The following is a 21,226-nucleotide window of genomic DNA, read 5'->3' as shown; positions in this document are numbered from 1 at the left end:
GCTGACTGCTCCTCCCAGCAGATGTCTGGGTAATTAAAATCGCCCATGACCACTACATCCCTTGATTTTAGTGCCTCTGCAAGCTGACCTGAAAATTCCCTGTCCAGCTCCTCCTCTTGGTTGGGGGGTCTGTAGTAGACCCCCACTGTCAAATCCCTCTCCCCCTGCCCCCCCTGAATCTTGACCCAGAGCACTTCAGCTTGCCCTTCCTCTGACCCCATTCTGCTGGCAGAAGATGTGTAGTGCTCCTTGACATAGATTGCCACCCCCCCTCCTTTCCTACCTTCTCTATCACGCCTGTACAGCCTATAGCCCCTAATGTTAACTGCCCACTAATGTTAATCTCCACCGGAGGTTCTTGTTCTTGCCCACTGGGCTATGAAAAAGATTCTTGGGGCAATCATGGTCTTAACCGATTAAAATCAGCTGTGGCAAAAGCTGCAGAGTCTGTTCTTTGCATGCAAACAGGTGCTTGTAGTGGATTCCATGATGCCATACAGATATTTGCTTCCACTGGTGAGCAAAGGGTTGACCCCTGGCAGACCACCCCAAAACACAACTACATCACTGACAAGAACCAGCCCCCCTACAGGCACTAAATGGTTACAACTGGCATTAATCAATGCAACAAAACATTCACCACAGATGACTTGTTCTGGCATGTCTTCAAGTACAAATGGTCCTATAGACTTCTGGAACACCACTACATTAATAAGGTAATAAACTCACATATTGATGTTTAAAACAGGCAGGTAAATTGAGAGCAATCTGGTTTGCACATCTATAGATAAATTCAAAACTATTAAAAACAGCAGAAAATACTGACTCCTAATAAAAAAGGAAAATTGTTCTCAGTAGCTTCCTCAGTGAAATTACCAAATTATTCCCAATTAAGAGATGCTGTATAAATGGACATTTACCCTAATTTTTAGCCCAGTCTCATCTTATGGGTTTGAAGTTTAGCTCACTTTTTAGTATTCTGTGTTTGCTTTTTGCTGAGGGGAAAAGCCAGCAGTGGGGGAGGGGGATAGAGAGAGAATTACCTGGAGGGGATGTTCAAAAGCACACAATTTACCCTCACTCTACTCCCACTGAAGCCAGTGGAAATGTTACCATTATCTTCAAAAGGAACAAACAGGCTAGTGCTGAATATATCTATTCTGCCCATGCAGTACATTGTGTGCTGCATGCATGGACCCAAACACAGTAACATATATAAGACCGCTGTCAAGTTAACTTCTGTTCCCCATGCACACACTGCAGACTTCCCTTTATTTAGGAAAACATTGGATTTCTTTCCTTGCATCTTTTACTGAATCCTACTTCAGGAAAAAACCCCAAACTTGCATAACAGGATAAAAGGGTTTGCAGACCTGACCTGGTTTTACAAACACAACAAAACTCAACACCGTAGTTGGTGAAGGTTTGCAGAGGCCTGAATTCCACAAGCATCCTTCTGCCCTGTTAAAATGCATGTTTGTTCTTAAACAGACCCTGGAAGAGAATACACTTGCATCATAGGTATGTGCTGATTAAATAAGTTTTGTTGTCACATTTTATAAAGTGCAATGGAATGAGGTTATTTATTCAAACTATTTTAACAATTCTTACTTTGTCAAACTATCTGGAGGGTTTTGAGTGTAAAAATATAAATAACACTACCATTAGGGAATAATACATTTCAGGAGGAGGTTTGAAGGGTACGCCACAAGCACTTACATGTCCTAAACCCAAACAAGTAGAAAGCTACTGGGGGTTGAAATATCCTGCCTTTTCAATCACATCACCAGAGCTCAGCAACATCCATATTCACACTACATGCATGCAATTAACAGTTGACTGTTTGCCCGTGACAGACGGTGAACTTATGCAGAGGTGCCTGGCAAGATATTGTAGGTTGTCCCTTTCATTTTAAGATTTATGAAGGTTAGATAACTGCCTTCTTCCCAATGTCTCAGGAGGAAGGCTACAATCCTTGATTTACCCTGGAGGAGCTGAAGGAGGGAGGGGAAGTGACTCGCTCAGGTCCTGTGCACTACAAAGCAATGGGCCTGCCACCTTCTGCTTGCTGCCTTAAGAGATGGACCTTGTACTCCTCACCATGACGGACCCAAGAGTGAAGGATTAGGAGGATTCCCAAAGCCCTCCTTTTTTCTGCTCAGTCAACAGACTCCCCAGGGGTGATACAACACTGGAATAAGTCATGCTGCACAAGACCAATGGACTACCTGGTCCAGTAGGCACTGCTAGACCTGGTCCAGTAGGCACTCCTAGACACTGCAAGGGTACATGCAAGAAACACCTTCAGGGAATAACCTAGAACAGCTTCAGACCCAGGGGTATTTGCTGTCCCAGCCCCATCAGTGTCTGATTTGAAATGAAACATTTTGAAATTTTGATTTTCAGTTTGTGAAGATTTCAACTTCCCATCCTAATGAAGGACGTGAGAAATTTTTGCATGGAAAAACTGTTTCCTGCCCAGCTCCATTCCAGAAGCCAGCTACACACAAACTAAAAAGTATTTCTCTTTTTATTTCATATACCTGAAGCAAGAGCTGAGCAAGAGCTTCAAGCAGTCCACTAATGCATACACTGTACTGAGGGATCTCAAGAAAAATACTACTGTGTTTATACTATCATGGCTGGACTTTGCAAGTCAAAAAGCAGAATATGCAGTGACAATCCCATGAACCATTGCAAATTAACATAAGCATCAAGCCCGTACTGTAGCTTATAAACTCAATGAGTATTGTACTATGTGAGATGCACTTTTTTCTCTCTAGTACAGAGCCAGAAGTTCTGCTGCATATTTTGGAAGTTACCAGTCCTGAAAACACTTACGGAGAGATGGTATGGATGGCTTCTTGGAGCAGAAAAGCTCTTCTCTGACATGACTTAAAGTATTTGGGGAAGCACCGAGATGTTCCTCTGAGTTAGTGGAAACACAGAACTGGATGGTACCAGACTCAACCTGCTTCACCTGAAACAAACACATTTAGAAAATGCATTGTATATAATAGTATAATGCCTTAATGCCTCTTCCCTGAAAACAGAGTCAGTTCTTGTCACACATCCAACAAAGTTAGAATACCAAATGTGTAGGTCAAGGCACATGTATGTAAAACTATCAATAGAAGGTTCTTTAAAGTACAGAAACTATAGTTTTCTATTAAAGAAATTTCCTTAAGCCAAGAGGGTTAAGGAATGACACTAACGCTCCCAAAATCACAGTAATATTTGTCTCAGTGTAGCATAGGATGGATTAATGACCACAACTGGGAATCTGAACGTCTGCAATTGGGAGTTACTATAAGAAAAACAGTGTCCATATAAAAACAATGCATGATATATCATTGCCATATAATTATTACACATCCTAGTACATACATTGTTATCCAACAGAACCTGCTCACCAGGTCAGGAGGGATATCACACAAAATGAACTAGCAGCAAACTTCAGCGCACCACCTTACCCAGAACACCTTCAGCGCCCTCTGTGCATGGGGGTGAGGGTGGCTGGGTTTCCCACCCTCCCAAACATCATTAGCAAGAGACCTAGAAAATGCATTTGAATAAATGCAGAAAGAAGGAAGGATATGGCAGGGCTTTCTGTGGATCCAAGTAATAAATCTGTAGCACAATCTTCATCATGCTTCCTTGAGTGGTGGTCACCAAAAAAGTATAGGAGCCTCCTCTTTGTTGAATGGATAGGAAACCCTTGGGATCCCAGCTAAACATGCTGCCAGTGCATGCCCAATGTGAACCCACTAACTAGGCTGTGCTGCTGCTGCGTTCTTGGCTTCAAAGAAGATAAAAAAACATGCCTCATCTAAAAACTTCCTTTTCAAAGATACCCCTTCTGAATGCAACAACCATCAAGCATCCTTCTTAGGAACCATCCAAGCCTCTTCTAGTTCAAGAGACAAGAGGAAAGGAGGTTTTCGTTACTTTGTTTTCTTTTACTGATCCTTTTGCTTCCAAAGACAGAATGTCACAGTGAATAATGAAATATGCAAACACATGGGTCTAATCATTCTAACAACAGACACCTAATTCCTGCTGTTCCCAATTATACACCAGGCCTTCCCACCCAAGGTCCTCGTGGTGTTGGCTGGTTTTATTTTGTTTTTGTCACTTCTCCATTTATATTTCACCTACACACTTCCCATCATTTAGCATAGCATACAGCATTCATGTTATAACTAAGATCAGACTCTGGTCCCTAATCTCTAAACATACCAAGTTTCATGTGCAAGATAATAACCAAAAATTAAAAAGCATAAGGACATAAAAGATGGCATTTACTGGGTCAGACTATAGATCCATCTTACCCACACAATGGCAGAAGTGGATGCTGAAAAGGGAGAGTGAAGACGGTATGAGCAAGGGGTTTTTTTACTGTTCCTCAACCACTTGCAGTCTCTAACATTTAAGACATGGGGCATTTGTGCTAAAAAAGTTTAGGACATGCACTCACACTCTCCTTCCTGCCTACTTACTGTTAAAATAGAGTATAGATTCTGATGAACAGTTTTACTCCAAGCAGCACATATTAATGTGAATGACCCAATTTGTATTAGAGCACATTATAAAGTGATAGTCAGTTCTGTCTATTGTAGTGTGTAATCAATGTAGCTTAGCATTATAATGGAATTTTGCACATAATTCTGTGAACCTCGTTCTTTGAGATGGAAGGTTGTTATGCATCACTGAGCACCAAAACCTGCTAATTCATTCAAAAACTGGTGGTTCCTTGTTACCTCTCTAAAGATCAATTACTATTGAAGTGAGAGCTTACAGCTATTTGCAAAAAGAACAGCCATCTGATATTTGTGTGGATATTGCCTCTCACAAAAACCAGGGGCCTCCAGGCACCAATGCAATAAATAATGCAATAAATAATCATCATATTTTCAAAGTATACGACAATATGCACTCCAATGATAAAATATTGAAAGCTAAGCAACAGCTGACCAAATAAATGCACAATTTATATTTTATGCTGCATTCTCCTTGCTTTTGCTCCATGTCTGTTTACTCAGTAACTGGTTCACATCAAAATTTTGCCATTAGGTTGGCTTACAAAATTCGACTCCAAATCTTTTAAATGAGAAAAAACTGCCTAGTCAAGGCCTGTGGTATGGTTTTTATGCCCCTTTGCTCAAAGTAAGTTTAAGGAAGTTCTCTCTTTACCTCTTCTGAGCTCATGCTGGTTGGAGGGGTCTTGTAAACCAACACGTGAGCAGGGTTGTGCAGGGTGCTTCCATGCAGTGGTAAGATCACTTCTGAGGAATCTGAGTCCAGCAAAGGGTTCCAAACAGCCCATCGAATTGAATGCATGTAGGCTGCTTTATTCAAAGAGGTAGTGGATAGTGCCTGGGATTAAAAATATAGATGCGTAAACAACCAGAGACAGAGGATATCTGGGTCCCCTCACATGAATCCATCTGTATAATTGTACAATGCATGCGACTTTCATCCAAAAAGGTCAAATCTTTGAACCAAATAGGAATTTATCATCAAACATTCTCTGCTCACTGAGCATTAACAATTTTCTTGGCTCCTGCAATTTTCGCTGAAATCTTTTTATACTGAGGAAGTGTGACGGGCAAGTTTTCCTAAGTATTCTTTTCTTGTTACAAAGCAATATCAGGTTTTGCTTGTTAGAATTTCAACAGTATGAAACACCAAGAAAACTCTGTGGTGTCACAAAAGTTAAGAGTGAAGAGTGGGTCTGATCACAAGATCTGATCTGAGGTTAACAATTCATAAATTCTGTGCAGACCAGGCACAGTAGGAATTAAATTACCATCTCAGTTCATTGCAGGTGCAAATAGTCTACCTATGATTAATTTCCATGCACACATACAACTTTATTTAAAAGATGGCTTCCGCAAACCTGGAAGCTCCTAAATATGTGCTTCTTGAGTATGTATGAAAGCTATATTCACTGAAAGACAAGAAAACAGTTTACAATCTAACAGCAGAGAAGGGTATTTATTCCAGCTGAAAGACAATAACTAGTTGAGAAACAATGGCCTGCACACCACAGTGCTCCAATTAGTTCACTATGAAACCAATTAATGCCACCAAATAAACTATGATTCGTATCTTCAGTTATACATTTTCTCTTGTGACTTCAATGGTATTTTGGTTTCAACATATTTTGGTTTCAACCATGGTTTCATGGTTGAATGGTTTCAACATATTTGCATGGTTTCAACATATTTTGAGATCTGACACTTTGAAGTATATTACTCATCTTTCTAGACCCTTTTTTTCCATCAAGCACAGAATGCTCTTCAGATCCCTGAATTTACTGGCTTTGCAGAAAGCACCAATAGTATCTTTCTGTCTGAAAAGCAGCAATTAATCCCGCACAGAAAATCTGGAATAATTTATCTACTAGTTAGAGATAACTATGCTTAGGTGTAACACAGGTTTTTGTTTGTCTCTTCTTCATTCTTTGTTGCTAGAAATTGGTCTATAAGACTCCTGGGAGAGAGCTCACTCCCTGACTCAGTGCTGCAGCTGCATATAACACCCAGGAGTTTTGACTAATAATTGCTCCCTTTAACCACTGAAGCATGCTTCTTGTTAGAACATTTGAGGTTTTTCTTACACATATCCAGTTTACCCAAAGTATCATGGTAACAATTCCCTGACACATAATACAGTCTATGGAATAACTGCACTTCATACTTTTATGAAATATATCCAAAGAGCTATCCTTCTCTAGCTCTGGCTTAACAGTTTGCAACATATTTTCCAAGAATTACCAACATTTTTAACATTCTTTCACATACACGTGATTAAAATGGAGAAAATCTCCTTTCCTCCGAAATGAGAATTTGGCCAGCTAAATTTCAACCCAGAGTGAATTCTTCCAGCCCAGACAATCTGAAAACCAGGTTTGCAATGTAAATGTTACCAGATTCCACAAGTAACTATGCAGCAGCATTACTGTTATTGCCATCAAAATGGTGACTATGTTCCAGAAGATGACCGATTTTCCTGCATGGAGAAGAAAAGCCACCACTTTCTATAAGGACCAGTGAGCCCCTTCAAGAACTGTAATGACAGTTTTAAATAACATACTTCTGACTCTAGCCACTGAGGTTGGAAATGTACTCTCAAAAGAGGCTAAAGGGTTCGATTTACTCAGTCACTTAAACACCTTCCCTTAAAATTAAATGTTATGGAAGAGTAGGTATAAAAATAAACTTACAGGTCAGTATCAGTGTTTGCAATTACTCTCGCAGCTCTCTGCAAAGCATGGATTATGGCATACAGGATGCTGCGATTACTGTGGCAATCAGCTTTGGGATTAGCTGTTCTACATAAAGGTAGTGCAGAGGTTAATTGGGTTCATGCTGAAGCCATTGACAATCTGGTGTGAAGGTGCCTATCAATACAGTTTATGGTGCATCGGTGCCTCAGAGGGAAACTAAGCCTCTATCTAAGACCCAGTAGTCCTTTAACAGTGTGAAAGTCACAGATAGGCAGCCTGACAAGAGGGGCCTGCAGGCAGTAGAAGGCACAGTGTTGTCCAAGTAGCATAGGTTCCTTTCCTTTTTTGTGTTCATGTGACAAGGTATTTAGCAGAATTCAAAAATTCATTGGCATCTAACAGGCTGCACCATGAGTGTTTCTGCTATGGTCTCAAACTTGCAATCTCTGGGCTGTCAATCATGTGCCTTAGCACCCGCACCACCATTTTTGCTTGCTTGAAGGACAAGGGCAGTGATGACCAATAGCACAGGTGCACACAGGAAGCTGACAGGCTGCATTATGTGTCTGGCTCCTTCCCTAGTCATGTAAACACCCTCCCAGTATGAAGTCTGTGGCACAGTTGAAGGAAGACATTTTGCCTCCCTAAAGGGGCTAAGGCAAGTTAAGGGTTGGGTTTCCAGAAACATCCACTTTCCCATGGAGGCCAACAGGAATTGTATCCACTAGTAGGTCAGTGCTGTGTCCTTATGAAAACCCTGTCCTGATCATTTGTCTTTGTGATCTGAAACATAGTACTGTCCACTCCCTTCAGCCCGTTTCCAAATTTAACCTATCATTTTAAGTATCTCTAGTTCTCCTCCCCACTGCTTCAAGATAACTAATTCTGTGCCCCAAGTATTGTCCAGGACAATATCTGCACTTGCATAATGACAATAAGGACTTGAGACACCTTGGGAAAGTTTGCAGAGTTTAGCTTTAATTGGGCTTATTCTGTCAGCAACAAAACGTATGCACTGGGCAGGAACCTACAGAGTGAACTGCATCCTCGAACGGTCACAAGGAAAGCAACTCCTCTGGCTGGAAAGCTGCTGTTTACCAAAACTGAAGAACAGTCCACAGGTGGTGCTGGTAGATCTCTTCTGGCTGGCTAAGGGAACAGGAAGCAAATCATCCTCTAATTTGCTCCAAGTCAGCACATACCAGGTGCATGCAGGTGACAAAGCTTTCTTAGTAGCCACCATGATTACTGTAACTTGAGACCTTCAGGACTAGATCTAAGACCCACTGGAACTGGAAAGTAGAAGAGGGTATACAAAGGCTGAATATAAAGTATGAGCACAGTGAAAAGTATCTGGATGGCTGAACTGATTTGACTGTGGCCCCAGTCCCACTCTACAAGCACTGCTTTAACTATGAACCGTCCCAGCTGAGATGCTGTGGATGGGGTGGGCTCCCAAGATTACCCTCCTTCCCTGGAGGGGTTCCTTCTGGGGCATAATTGGTTGGTAAGGGGACAACGTGGGAGAAGTGTACAACTGAAGCTGCTTGTGCTGCACCAGTTGCGTAGCTAAGCAGGTGGCTTCACCCTAGAAAGCCCTTAGCTTGGTAACTTTTGCCTGACTTAAATACACTTTTGTGTTTTTTTTTAAAGTAAATTGAGGAATTGGACTTCAGGCTAACCTAAAATTAAGTTTGTTATCACCATACCAAAAATCTGCATTCAAAGACTCAAGCCTCTGCAGGTCCTTAGGTTTTAACTTTTTAAATTAGTTAAATCCAATATCTAATTTTCCAATTGTATGGTTCTTTTCAGCTTTTCCTTTCCCAATCAATACAAATCGCTTCTGTCTGGAGCATGTGTGTCACTTGTATAAATATCCATTTTTCCCCAGTTTTGCTTTGGACAGCTCTAATGAGAGAAGACATTTACTGCATTATCAATGACCCTCTCACAGCCATTTTTGTGGGACAATTAGGGACCCTAATAAATCAATGGCTATTGATCAAGCTGTACATTCTTACTATAGAGTAATGCCCAGAATTGTAAAGCATCCCTGTAGGTGACAGCCTGGACAAAATGCAAAAGCACAGAAATAACCCCAGCCCTTGAGGGAGAGGCAGCCAGCCACATGTGTGGAAAGGGGCAAGAGTACCTATTTAACAGTACACCATGATAAAAATTCCCTTGCTGTCTGCCTGAGGCAGTCCATGCAAAATAGACCCAATTTAAAACTCCTTGTGTGCCTGAATTAAATCAGCTCTATCCAAGTCATTTGGATCTCAATTCCCTACAATAAGGCAGAAACCACTCAGCACAAGAGTGCTGAGTAATATGGCCTAATCATTTTAATGTGAATCTATGCATCCTCCATTCAACAATGAGCTAGAAATACAGAGCAGAGTTTCTGGCCATGTTATCAATATGCTGCTGACTCCTTAGAAATATCTTTAACTAGAGAATTAGACTCAGCTGACACTGGAGGTTGACTTGTCCCTGGAAGAGGCTTGTATTCATAAAGATTTTCTACGCAGGAGTAACATGAGACCATTCACTAAAGAAGTGAAAACGTTCTTACATTGGGTGAGATATGGATCATAAAATCATAGTATCATAGAACATTAGGGTCTATGGATGTCATCTAGTCCAACCCCCTGCTCAAAGCAAGACCATTCCCAAATAGAATGGTCTTGGGCTGGAGAGCCACTTAACATTTTTTGGTGAGCTGTTGAGGGCTGCACGCACACGCATATGTGCACGTGCATGCACACACGCACACAGAGCAGGAGCAGGAGCATAAGCCCACCTGGAGCTGTAGCATGCTCTGATCCACCCCACACCATGCCAAGAGCCGGCACCTGCCAGCCACTTCAACAGCTTGGGGGCAGGAGATGAAGCCTAGCCGTGGGTCTCCATGATGTCCCACCCCACTGTCTGAGCTTCTGATGCGTATGCATGACCCCCCTTGCCCCCCCACCCCATACACACACACTGCCTGCAGTTCCCCGGAGCAGTAATGGCATGGTAGGACAAGACAAGACAGTGTGGAGGCCCGCAACCAAGCTCCATCCCAAGCTCCATCCCCCACGGATACAGGCTGGCCTCTCCTGGTGCCACAGGGGATACTGGGTGGAAGCAGCCCCATGTGGTGCTGGGTGGGTGAGACTGCTTCTGTCCAATGTGCCCCACGATATATGGGAGTTAGAGTCTGGCCATGCAGGCCCTGGATGCCTCCCACTAACCAGGGCCAAGGCCAGGACCCAAGCGTGGCTTGTCCAGGGCCTGCAAGGCCAGACTAAATCCCCCCAAGCACTGTGGGGGACTCTGGGCAGAAGCAGCCCTGCCTGCCTACCCACCCAGCACACCCTGTATGAGCTGTGCTCAGACCCTGGCCTGTGTTGGTGCTGTGCAGTGCTGCATGGGTGGGCAGAGCTAATTCCACCCAGCATCCCCTGCAGCACCTGGGAGATGAAATCCAGCCCCATAAGCCCTGGGTGGGCTGGACTCCATCTTCCAGACCACCACCTGATGCCAGGCAGACTCTCTCCAACTTGTCCACATCCTTTCTGTAGTGGGAAGTCCAACATTGGAAACAGTACTCCAGATGTGGCCTCATAAGTGCCGAATGGAGGGAAAGAATCACTGTCCTTGATTTGGTGGCAACACACCTATTAATGCAGCCCAGTATGCTGTTAGCCTTCTTAGCAACAAGGGCACACTACTGGCTCATATTCAGCTTATTGTCCACTGTAACCCCCCAGTCCTTTTCTACAGAGCTACTGCGTAGCCAGTCAGTCCCCAGCATTTACTGGTGCATGGGGTTTTTCCATCCCAAGTGCAGGACTTTGCACTTGTCCTTATTGAATTTCATGAGATTTATTTTTGGACCAATCCTCCCATATGCCTAAGTCTCTCTGAATCCTAGTCCTACCCTCCAGTATATCTACTGCTTCCTCCAGCTTGGTGTCATCTGCAAACCTGCTGAGGGTGCACTCCATCCCATCTTCCAAATCACTGAAGAAGACATTGAACAAAACCAGCCCCAAGACCAACCTCTGGGGCACTCCACTTGATATCAGCTACCAACTAGACATCAAGCCATTACCCTTTGAGCCCAATGATCTTGATATAACCAATTGTATAACCTTTGGTGATAAATGTATCAATCATGTCTGATTTAATCCCAAGCTTTGACTCTTGTTACTTTCCACATTTAGAAGTATTTAACATGAATCCAACATGGGTCCTACATGCACTCCCCTGATATTTTTAGCATTCACCCATGTTGCATCAATGCATGAAAGCTCAAGCCCTCTTCCACTTTCCTTGAAGCTCAAGTTACGCTTTTGGGGGAGAACTCACTGCTCTGTCTGGAGCCCAGATAACCCCTCAGGGAGACCATGTAATATTGATGGGGAATACAAGTGCATAGGCCAAAGTGCATGTTTCATCAGCATTAACAGACTGTTAGTTATTTTGAGGATCAACAACTTACATCTAAAGGAAACCCATGGGAATACTGAATCAGATCACTGCCCAGTAAAAGGCATCTTAAAGTGGAATGTAGCCAATATCTCAGGGGAAGATGAGGGTCACCCCATCTTCAACAAAGCATAATACATAGTCCTAGCCCACCCAAATAAACTCAGTGCACCTCTCCAAAGTCATACCTTAGGACCAAGTCATTGCATCTCAATACCTGACGTATGAGATGGGCACGTGTGGTAAAGGAAGAAATGTATTGCATGATTTGTAAGATTTCCTATACAACATGGATTTCATTTACCAATGAACTGGGAAAAATATAAAAGGAAAGAACAACTCTTATTTTCTTACTCACAATTTTGAATTGTCCAATAACCCACCTCCTCCCACCCCAGATTGAAAAATGGGTTGAAATAATTTTAAAGTGTGCTATTAACCAATAAATGTATGCTAGTATGCATGATACTGATACATGGGGGTCATCCAATGTAGTACAGTTCCCATGTTTTTTAGATCCTTACTATACTGGGTTTAAACTCACCAATAGATCTTTTGTTTTATGGAAGAGCCAAGAGGAGTTAATTTTTTTCCAGTGTGGAGCTCAATATGTTGTGCTAAAACTAAAATAAAAATGCCTTTTTTACAAGTTGAAATTCTCCAAATTAGTTTGCCAGAACTCTTTGGGACTGCTGCAAGCTAAATATCTTCATATACATATGCAGTAGAAAAATGTAACAACATATAATTAAAATGACTTAATAAACCCACACAAGTAGTGCCACTGAAAAGCACTTTGACATTTTGATGGGAGACATTTGCCTTTTACCCTACAAAGCAAAGTAGTTCTTTAGAAACTATATACGTGACCAACAAAAGGAGCTATTATTTGAATCTGGAAGACACCTTGTAGTCAAGTGTAATTTTTTTCCTTTTGGTTCAAGGTTTTATAATGTTAAAATGTTGAATCAAATATTTAGATCAATTCAAGGTAAGAACCAGTATCTCAAGCTTGTTAAGGTTGAACACAAAAGGGATCCACAGTAAGAGCCTGATCCAAAGCCCATCCACTTCTCCAAGTGGTTGGACCAGACCCAAAATTAAAACAACTACTTTGCAGCAGAATTGAGTGAATCCTGAAAAATTATATTCCAGCATGTTAGGGCTCTTCAATCCAGCCATATGCCTGCCAATGGCAGGTTTGCTCCTTGCATGCATTCATGTAAATGTGTCTTGCTTATACGCCTGTTTGGGAAATAACCCACATCTGTGTGCATGCAAGGTATTTGCTATAACTTATTCATAGATTCATAGATTCTAGGGTCGGAAAGGACCTCAGTGGGCCATCTAGTCTGACCCCTTGCCCCTGGCAGGCAAGAAAAGGGTCACCAAACCTGGGGTCATGTGAACCCAGCCAGGTGCCTGTCCAGGCTCCTCTTGAAGACCCTCAAGGATGGGGCAAGCATCACCTCCTTTGGAAGCCCATTCCAGATCCTGGCAACCCTGACCATGAAGAACTTTTTTCTAATGTCCAGTCTAAACCTTCTCTCCAGTAGCTTATGGCCATTGTTCCTTGTTTGCTTATCCTCCTGTTAAGGAAGGTTCAGTGGTCTAAGATTGGAAAAGGAATAACAAACCAATAAACTGAACCAGTAGTGCTGGAAAAATGTTTGTCCCTGCTGCCCAGCAAAAAGAGGAAAGATGCCTTTACTGCTGATGCTGACATTATCTGCAACTAGTAATAAGAACTGTTCTGCTTTCTGGCTGGCAAAAGAGTGCACAGACCTGCACAGAGCAACTATACAAGGGAATATGAATGGCTAAACCACAAATTCAAAAGTACCTTCCCATTTAGCCTCACCCACAAATCCCTTCAGCAACAATAAAAAATGATCAAATTGATCTGAAAGATTATGTTAGGTTCAGAGACTCCTGGTGTTAAGAAAGGAATTGGCATGTGTATGTACGTAGCTCCTCTGTATGGGGTAGAACATGTTAGAAATATGCCTAGGAAGCTCATGAGTACCTAAGCTAACAGAACTGCCCTATTGTTCACGATCTGTCTGTCCATCTGTCTGGATTCTTTCCTACTGTCCTGCACCATAATACCGGGGTGCTCCAAAACTGAGCAACAGTGGAATTTGTCTTCCTCTTCTGCACAGTAATATTGTTTTCTCCACCCTGTAAGGAACAGATTGTACTTTATGTTCCTGATGCCTCATGCATACTGATTAGCAGACAAAAATGATAGAGAGGGTCCCGCAGCCATCTACCAACTCCTCTGAAAAATTAAGTTTCTGTATGGTGCATCACCTGCCAATTTTCACTAACAGATAAGGGGCAATTACACATGTGTTTGCAATGGTAAAGTCATGTGAGGGAGGCAAAGGCAGATGAGAAAGGTAAAGGAAAAGCAGAGTGAAAGGTACTGTGCTGTGTGGTCTGCTCCTGACTGGACAAGTGTATTTAAGCAATTAGTGAAACACACTGCAAGGCCAGAGGTTCCTGAGGCTTACACTCAAGCCACTGCCTCAGATCACAGTAGGACAATGAGTAATCAGGCAACTGATCTCTGCAAGGTGACTAAAATGACATTCTTTGCAACAGTCCATTCTTCAGTTGTTCTTGTTCCTGAAAGGAGCTAATTAAAAACAGAATGGAAAGCCACTTCCACAGGGAGCTGAGAGCTTGTAAAGTTAAGGGAATTGAGGACTAGAAATCCAAAGATCATAGTTTCTGGGACTCTAGTTTGCAAATGGTCTGGAAGGGAAATTCAAGGCATTTCAGAGGCTGAAAGAGAAGGAAGTTTTATGATAAGAAGGAACAGAATTAGTTAATAAAGACATTTCAGTACCTTCAACATAAGCCAGTCTGAGCTGCTGTCCAAGTTAGAACAGCTAAGAGCACAGCACTGTAGACCAGCGAGCCAAATATAATCAACATTTCCAATTAGTAAGACTAGGGATCCAGAGGGACTGAGGTGGTAATTAAATTAATAAAAACAGAGGAGTGTCTAATTTGTACTCTCAATTTTGGAAGAACTTTTCACAGAGATAAATATGTCTGTTGTGTGCTGTTTGGTGCATCACTTTATTTTAGGTGCCTTCTGTTCTGTGTTCCACTGTGTTATGTTGCACATTTGAGATTTTAGTTAACAGTCAGTTTTCAAGAACAAACGGCTGCTTTTCTTTCATCACTGCACTTAATGAGTTAGCCAATCTGTGCTAGAGAGTGAGGGATTGTGGGGAAAAGCAACAAGAAGGAGAATCCTTTCTATTCTGCAGATAAACTAGGTGATGCAGAAACACTGCACCACTGCTGGAACTGGAATGTGGGAGGACACGTGCTCTTGAGGCTATGCCATAGTTGTCAGGTACAGGAGACATCTGAAGAAACAACTAATGTTTTGAGAAGAGAGAGCCTGTTTTACTGAAGTCCCAAGGGCATAACACAGAATCCTAGAGTCAGAAGGCTGAGAGGGACTGAGACCAACCCTCTGCAAAAGGGCAGTCCCATCTGCGTGATCAACTTTGTCAGCCAAATCCTGTGGAGAACATTGTTTCAGTACATTTAACTTCCACCCTACCCTAAAGAGAGAATCCTGAATGACAGCTCACCAGACTTGGATCCTTTAATATGAAACAGATGTTATTGCAGATAGCACAAAGTGTTGCCCAGCCAGGCTAAGCAGGCCAGGAGCAGTTTACCATGGCCTAAATATTTCAGAGCCCTTACAAGCAGCCAACTTTAACATATCCCTCTGCATGGAAACCTCCTACTCACTTGTAAACTACTACCAACATACTCAAAAAAGCCATACTCTGAGTGCCATTGCCCCAGAGGATTGGAAACTTGAAACTGGTGATATAACTGCCAAACATAAGGCCCCCAAACTTTCTCTTAAGTTGCTTGGTATAAATTATCATTCTACCTCCTGTCTAGGAAAGTGTGTATTTTTTCATTTATTATTAAAACTGCCCTTATTTTTTTTTATCTCTTATATTACATATTATTTATCTGAAGTATTTTATTCATTCTACCTGTACGTCAAGTGATCAACAAACTAACGTTTCCAAATTTTCCTTTTCTTGCTTTGAAAAAACTTTTCACTAACTTTTTTCTTAGCTTCATTTTAAATTGCTCTGATTAAAAAAAATCAATTCAGTTCTGAGAGGACTAGCTTCATTAAAATAAATGTAATCTATAATTTGAATTGCAAAGACAGTACCTGCCTTTTCAATTTTCTCTCATCTAATCACAGAATACTAACTTAGTGGGCCAAAGGAGCTGAAATAATCATTTCCCTAGACCAGAAGCAATACAATCCAGCATTTCAAAAATTAAAAAGCTACACATTAGCAAGAATTAGTCTTTCTTTATAGGCTCAGCACCTTAACCTTTTAAGAAAGATTTTCAGTAGATGGCATGTGTCTTAAATACCTGCACTAATTATAAGGCAGGCAAGAATAGCTCAGAAGGTGTCATTTGTCTATTGTCTTGGAAATAGAGGAGTGTAAAAATTGGGCAGAATACCTAGTTATTCAGTAGCTTTCTAGTCTATCAGGCACAGATTTATGTACTTTAATAATTAGTCACAGAAATTTTGCAAATGTCATTGAGTAACTAGAGCAGCTGCCAAGAAGTTGTAATACTCTCTTGGGGAAATAACCATGCACAGCTACTTAAGGCTTGTCAGTGACACTGCACATAGAAGGAACTTCGAGCCCTTCAGTCTGAAAGTGGTAATAGGAACAGAAATTGTTATATGTTCATGCTGCATTCATTCCTACCTTGCTGTCTGCTCCACCTGGCACGCAGAACACATACTCAAGCTGGAAGAAGATTCCAAAAGCTGGGTGACGAACCATCTCAGTCAAATGAATGCGGCTTCTCAAAACCAGAGCCTGGCCCATGGCACTATATTGGGAATACAGCACAACTGCCAATTAGATGGGGTCTGGCTTGTACATCTAGCAGAAAGCAGCTCCTGCTTATTCCAGATGCACTGACTGCCTGCTGACACTTTCTGCAATGTATAGCAATGGGGAAGAGGCCGGGGTGCATTTTAGAAACTATCATTATGTATTCCTTGAAGAAGCCTTCTGGATCCCCAGCCATGGACTAGGACTCCCTATTGCAGTGTTGTGCAGATACAGAACAAAAATATGCCCCAAAGCACTTACAGTCTAGCTATGACCCTAACAGAGACCTTGGGAAAGCGCTTCTTACATTACCCTCCACAAGTGCAATCAATTCACTAGTGCACTGATGCCAGAATATCTTGAGGACATCACTGGCCTTTCCTAAGGAAGGCTCAAGTTGTTCAGAGCCCCAGGGCTGTTGACCAATAGTGGCAGTGGCTCAAAAGGGCCAGATACTGCGAAGCCCTGGGAATCTCCTCAGAGATGCTCTGTTCCCTCCAATCTGTCTGGATACAATAAGGAGCAGAGCACCAGGGAGGATGGAGCTCAGAGTTGGTTTTTCGGTCTTATCCATTTTCCCCTTGTTTTTTGGCCCTGAAGCCCAGAAGGAAGGAAGGAAGGATCTCTGCAGATCTAGCCCTCTGGACTGCGGCTTGTTCACTGATCAGAGAAATCAAATGCAGTTCCTTTGTACAGCCAATGGCAGGAGCCAGGCATTCATCAACAGCTAAGGGTCCTTCAGCCTTATACCTGAATTTAGCACTGGAGCCTTGCTTCTTGTTGGAGCGCCCCCGAATCACCTCAGCCTCTGGCACCAGCACTGCTACCTGAGGTGTCTGAACGAAGCAGAGGCCATTGTGGACCCCGACGTGCAGCCGGCGCTCCTGAATGGCAACCACATTCCCAATGAGCATGGAGTTATCCTGGAGAACACACAAACATTTCAACAAGGGTCACCCACAGGCTGGTACCCTACTGAACACAGCATGGGACTGAAGGCTGGTGCTCCCTTTGGTTGAAAAAGGAGGAAGGAAAAGAGAAATACCTCCTCCTAACACGAAAATGGCAGTGAAACAGCACTGCAAGAGCTGTCCTTTCACTACAGGTGGAACAGCTGTCAGCCTCCAGGCCCTAAATCCCTCTTCACCAGGACCACTGCATTGGCATAGTGGCCATGCATAAGGGTGGTCTGTATGCTGCAGGTGAGCCACGTTTGCTCCCTGCCTGGTTTCATGCCAACAAAGTGGCACTGGAAGGATTGTGAAGAGAAATTGAACATTCAAGCCATAAGTCATAAACTCATAAAAATGGAACTGGCCCCAGAGTAACTGCTGGATATTGAAGCATTTCATCTTAATAGAGATTTGCTGCAAATCTGACAAATAAACAAGGCTTTCCCCATGGGTCATTACTGCTTACAAAATTATACACTATATTTGTGGTTTAATGTTCATTTTTAGAGAGTTCCTTTATCTTTCCATTTATCAAGGCAAGCTGACCAAATGCAGCTGTTTTTGGACATTCAAAACAAAAAACTATTTAAAAAAATCTACTGATACAAAAGAAGGCTAAGACTTAAAGTGAAATGCTAAAACTTAATCAAATGATTTTCATAGCAGAAAACAAACATGCTGTCCCTACAGCAATCTGATGCTACTGCAATTCATATAAATGTATCTACTCAATGCAAAAACAAAGGAACCACCTTCTTGCTAAGTTAATATGCTATCTCCTTCTTGACTTCTCTTTAAAATACAATGATTGGCTGCTTTGTTGTGCTTCTCCTTTTATCTCATGTTAGAGGCTAGAAGAAAGTTTCCCTGATTGTTTTTGGGGGGTGCAAAAGTACTGCAGCTGTTGCAAATTACCCATCCAACAATGGAAAAACAAATGAATCCAGCATTATTTACAACCTTTTATATCCCTACTACATGAGGGTGGAATGAGTGAAAAGGCATGTTCATCTAACATGGGAGCATATGCAAGCATAATAAATCTTCTGTTCGCTTGGATCAGGAGAATTTTGTTTTGTTCTTTTTCAGTCTTGGAGGGGGCTGGGATATTTTTGAAAAAGCTGGCTTGTGGGAGCTGGAGCCACTTACAGAACTGGCCCTCTAAGGAACAGCACATATTCTTTTAAAGGGTTCTCAAGAAATTAATAAACAGAGTGGGTCTGGCAGTGCATAACCCTGTTCGACACCAGGCCACAGCTCCTAAAAGGAGCTGTTGGGTCAAAGTGTCCAAATGACTCCTCAACGTGCAACCAGAAGAGTTTTTGGAAAAGCCTTCTGTTTTAGAGACAACTTTGAGAATTCATCCCCTCTCCACTGAACTGGAGGCAGAAGGAAAAAAAAAGAGCTTTGGATTTGATAAAGCAATAAAGAGCAAGCCATATGACAGTATCAGCTGCAGAAAAAGATGGATACCAATGTGGGAGGGTCTCTTCATAAATGTTTAGGCTTGTGCAATGTCTCGGTATGCATGCTGGCAGAGCTTAGACACTGCCGCAATCTGCTCCAGGATCAGAGACTCACTCAGAAGACCACTTATACTGACACTGGACTGTGCATGGTCAACATGTGGCTGTGCCGTGTGGAGAAAGGGTGTTCCAAGCCTTCCCTCCCTAGAAATCTGCAGTTCTTATTAGGAGCAAGCCTGGCCCTGGGCTCCCTTCCCAGTTCCCTGGGTTTGTGAGGAGAGGGGAAGCAGGGCAAAGGCCTGGTAAGGTTTCATGATAGAAGGAGTGTTGTTCACTGCTCTGCAAAAAACCAGAGCAAAGAGGGAACCAGGTTAAATGAACTGCAGGTCACAGCGAGTGGTTTTTGTGGCTGCCTTCTAACTCCCATTGATTCACACATTACACTGGAAATGGCTTTCAGTAATTTTGCTCAGAAAAATGCCCTGCAGGGCTATGTTTAAACAAGGCAGGAAAAGCTTACAGAAGCAGTAAAAGGCCGCCCTTTGGAGACAGAATGAGCCTGCAAGAAGGAAACAAGGTTTCTGCCTGCAAGAAGAAACCAGGTTTCCATCTGATCCCCTTGACACCAGCCAAATACACTCTGCAAGGTCCTTGCAAATTCTATTTTAAGGCTTCTCATTTTGCAATTTAATATCCTTCTGAATGGAAACCAGGTTTTATGATGTATTAGAATTAATGTTACAATTCGGAGGCAGCACAGGCAGGAACAGAGGGCTGGGACTCAAGGTGACCATTCTTACATTTACCTTCATAAACTGGGGCTGGATGTGCTTCAGTCAGAACCACTAATACCATACTCTGTGGGCTGCTGGCTTAGACAGAAAGATGTCATTCCAAAAGCAGGAGCTATGCACATGGGTACGTTACTACTGCTACTTCCATCAAGTATTCCACCACTCAGGCATTTGACTCAAACCTGTGAAAGTGTGTAAATCACCTCTATCGGACAAAGGCATCTTCCACTCAAGACCTAGCTGTCATCCAGGTACAGGGTTTGAGACCTTCTATATCAAGAATGGTCACTGAGAGATGTACATTTTCATCCAGCTTGCCTTACCACAGGGAAGGAATGTTCCAGGATGCACCAGCTACCATCACTGCTGGTACTTCTGAAGATTTCTGGGCCAAGTACCATAAACCAAGCAAAGGTAAGAGAGACCATTACCAGGACAGGTCTAACAGAAGGCCCTGCTGATTTAGGAAAAGGGTAGCACTTCTTGCCCTGGATCAGTTCTGTGCTAGTGTTTCACCATGGTGCTAGGAGGCTTCTGCTGCAGTCTTTTGAAAATATTGCAATTCTCAGGTTTTGATAACTTGTTGACATCACATCTCCTGCCTCAGTTTTCACAGGAACAGGGACATTAATGTCTGCATCCTAACCAGGGTCTAACTTGGCCAGAAATATTCCACCTCCCTAAATGGGCCCTTACTTCCATAAGGTAATTCATGTCCTGCTCTGAAACGTTGTGTTAGTGTTGTGCTTACTCAACTCCTACCATGTTTCACCCTAGAGGTAGCTGCACTTGAGTGGTGGTCATCATGATTCATACATACACATGTAGCTATATCTATATTTTAATATAATAAAAGGCTTAGTCTGTCTGTCTGTAACACTCCGGGCCAACTGCACATGCACAGCCAAGAAGGCAGGTGCCAACTGGCTGGGTGGACCAGGTTACATGGACAAACACACCCTGGCCACCCAAGCATCGGGGCTCCCCCACCCCCACCCCACACACCCTGAGGGCAAAGGTGGAGACCACGGTGGCAGCATGTCTGTCCATCCATCCCCGCCCCCCCGCCACCTGGCCCTACCATGCCCCAGAACAGCCAGCAGGGAGAGGAAGGTGGCAGGCAGGGAAGGAGGGAGGGGCTGGGGCTGGGGGGCAGCCTGGGACCAGGCCGGGCATACCGCACAGCACTGCGCCTTGGGGGAGGCAGCACACAGGTAGGGAGGGGAGCAGGGTAGGGAGGCAGGCAGTCACAAGCCGGCTGGACCCGGAGCAGGATGGGGTGGGGGCAGCAGCGCTGGACCTGAAGCAGCGGGGAAGGAGGGAAGCCGGACCCAGAGCAGCAGGTAAGGGGGTTGGGGGACAGGACTTATGAGGAAAG

At 43.1% G+C, this 21,226-nt stretch overlaps 1 protein-coding gene across 7 annotated transcripts in view; it reads right to left on the bottom strand.

Moving 5' to 3' along the window:
* The window catches only part of NPHP4 (nephrocystin 4), a 148,664-nt gene that overhangs the window by 59,697 nt on the left and 67,741 nt on the right, over nucleotides 1–21,226 (bottom strand). For 6 of the 7 annotated variants that reach the window (XM_019511611.1, XM_019511610.1, XM_019511614.1 and 3 more), the window contains 4 exons: nucleotides 17,386–17,558; nucleotides 16,504–16,630; nucleotides 5,194–5,376; nucleotides 2,842–2,980 (listed from right to left, as the gene is read on the bottom strand). In XM_019511611.1, the coding sequence (XP_019367156.1) occupies nucleotides 2,842–2,980; nucleotides 5,194–5,376; nucleotides 16,504–16,630; nucleotides 17,386–17,558 (622 nt within the window). The remainder of the gene's footprint in view (nucleotides 1–2,841; nucleotides 2,981–5,193; nucleotides 5,377–16,503; nucleotides 16,631–17,385; nucleotides 17,559–21,226) is intronic. The other variant, XM_019511615.1, reaches the window with a different exon arrangement.

The sequence above is a fragment of the Gavialis gangeticus genome, unplaced genomic scaffold (genome assembly GCF_001723915.1).
Source record: "Gavialis gangeticus isolate Ggan-Ray unplaced genomic scaffold, GavGan_comp1, whole genome shotgun sequence".
Classification (NCBI taxonomy): domain Eukaryota; kingdom Metazoa; phylum Chordata; order Crocodylia; family Gavialidae; genus Gavialis; species Gavialis gangeticus.
This window is presented reverse-complemented; position numbering and strand designations above follow the sequence as displayed.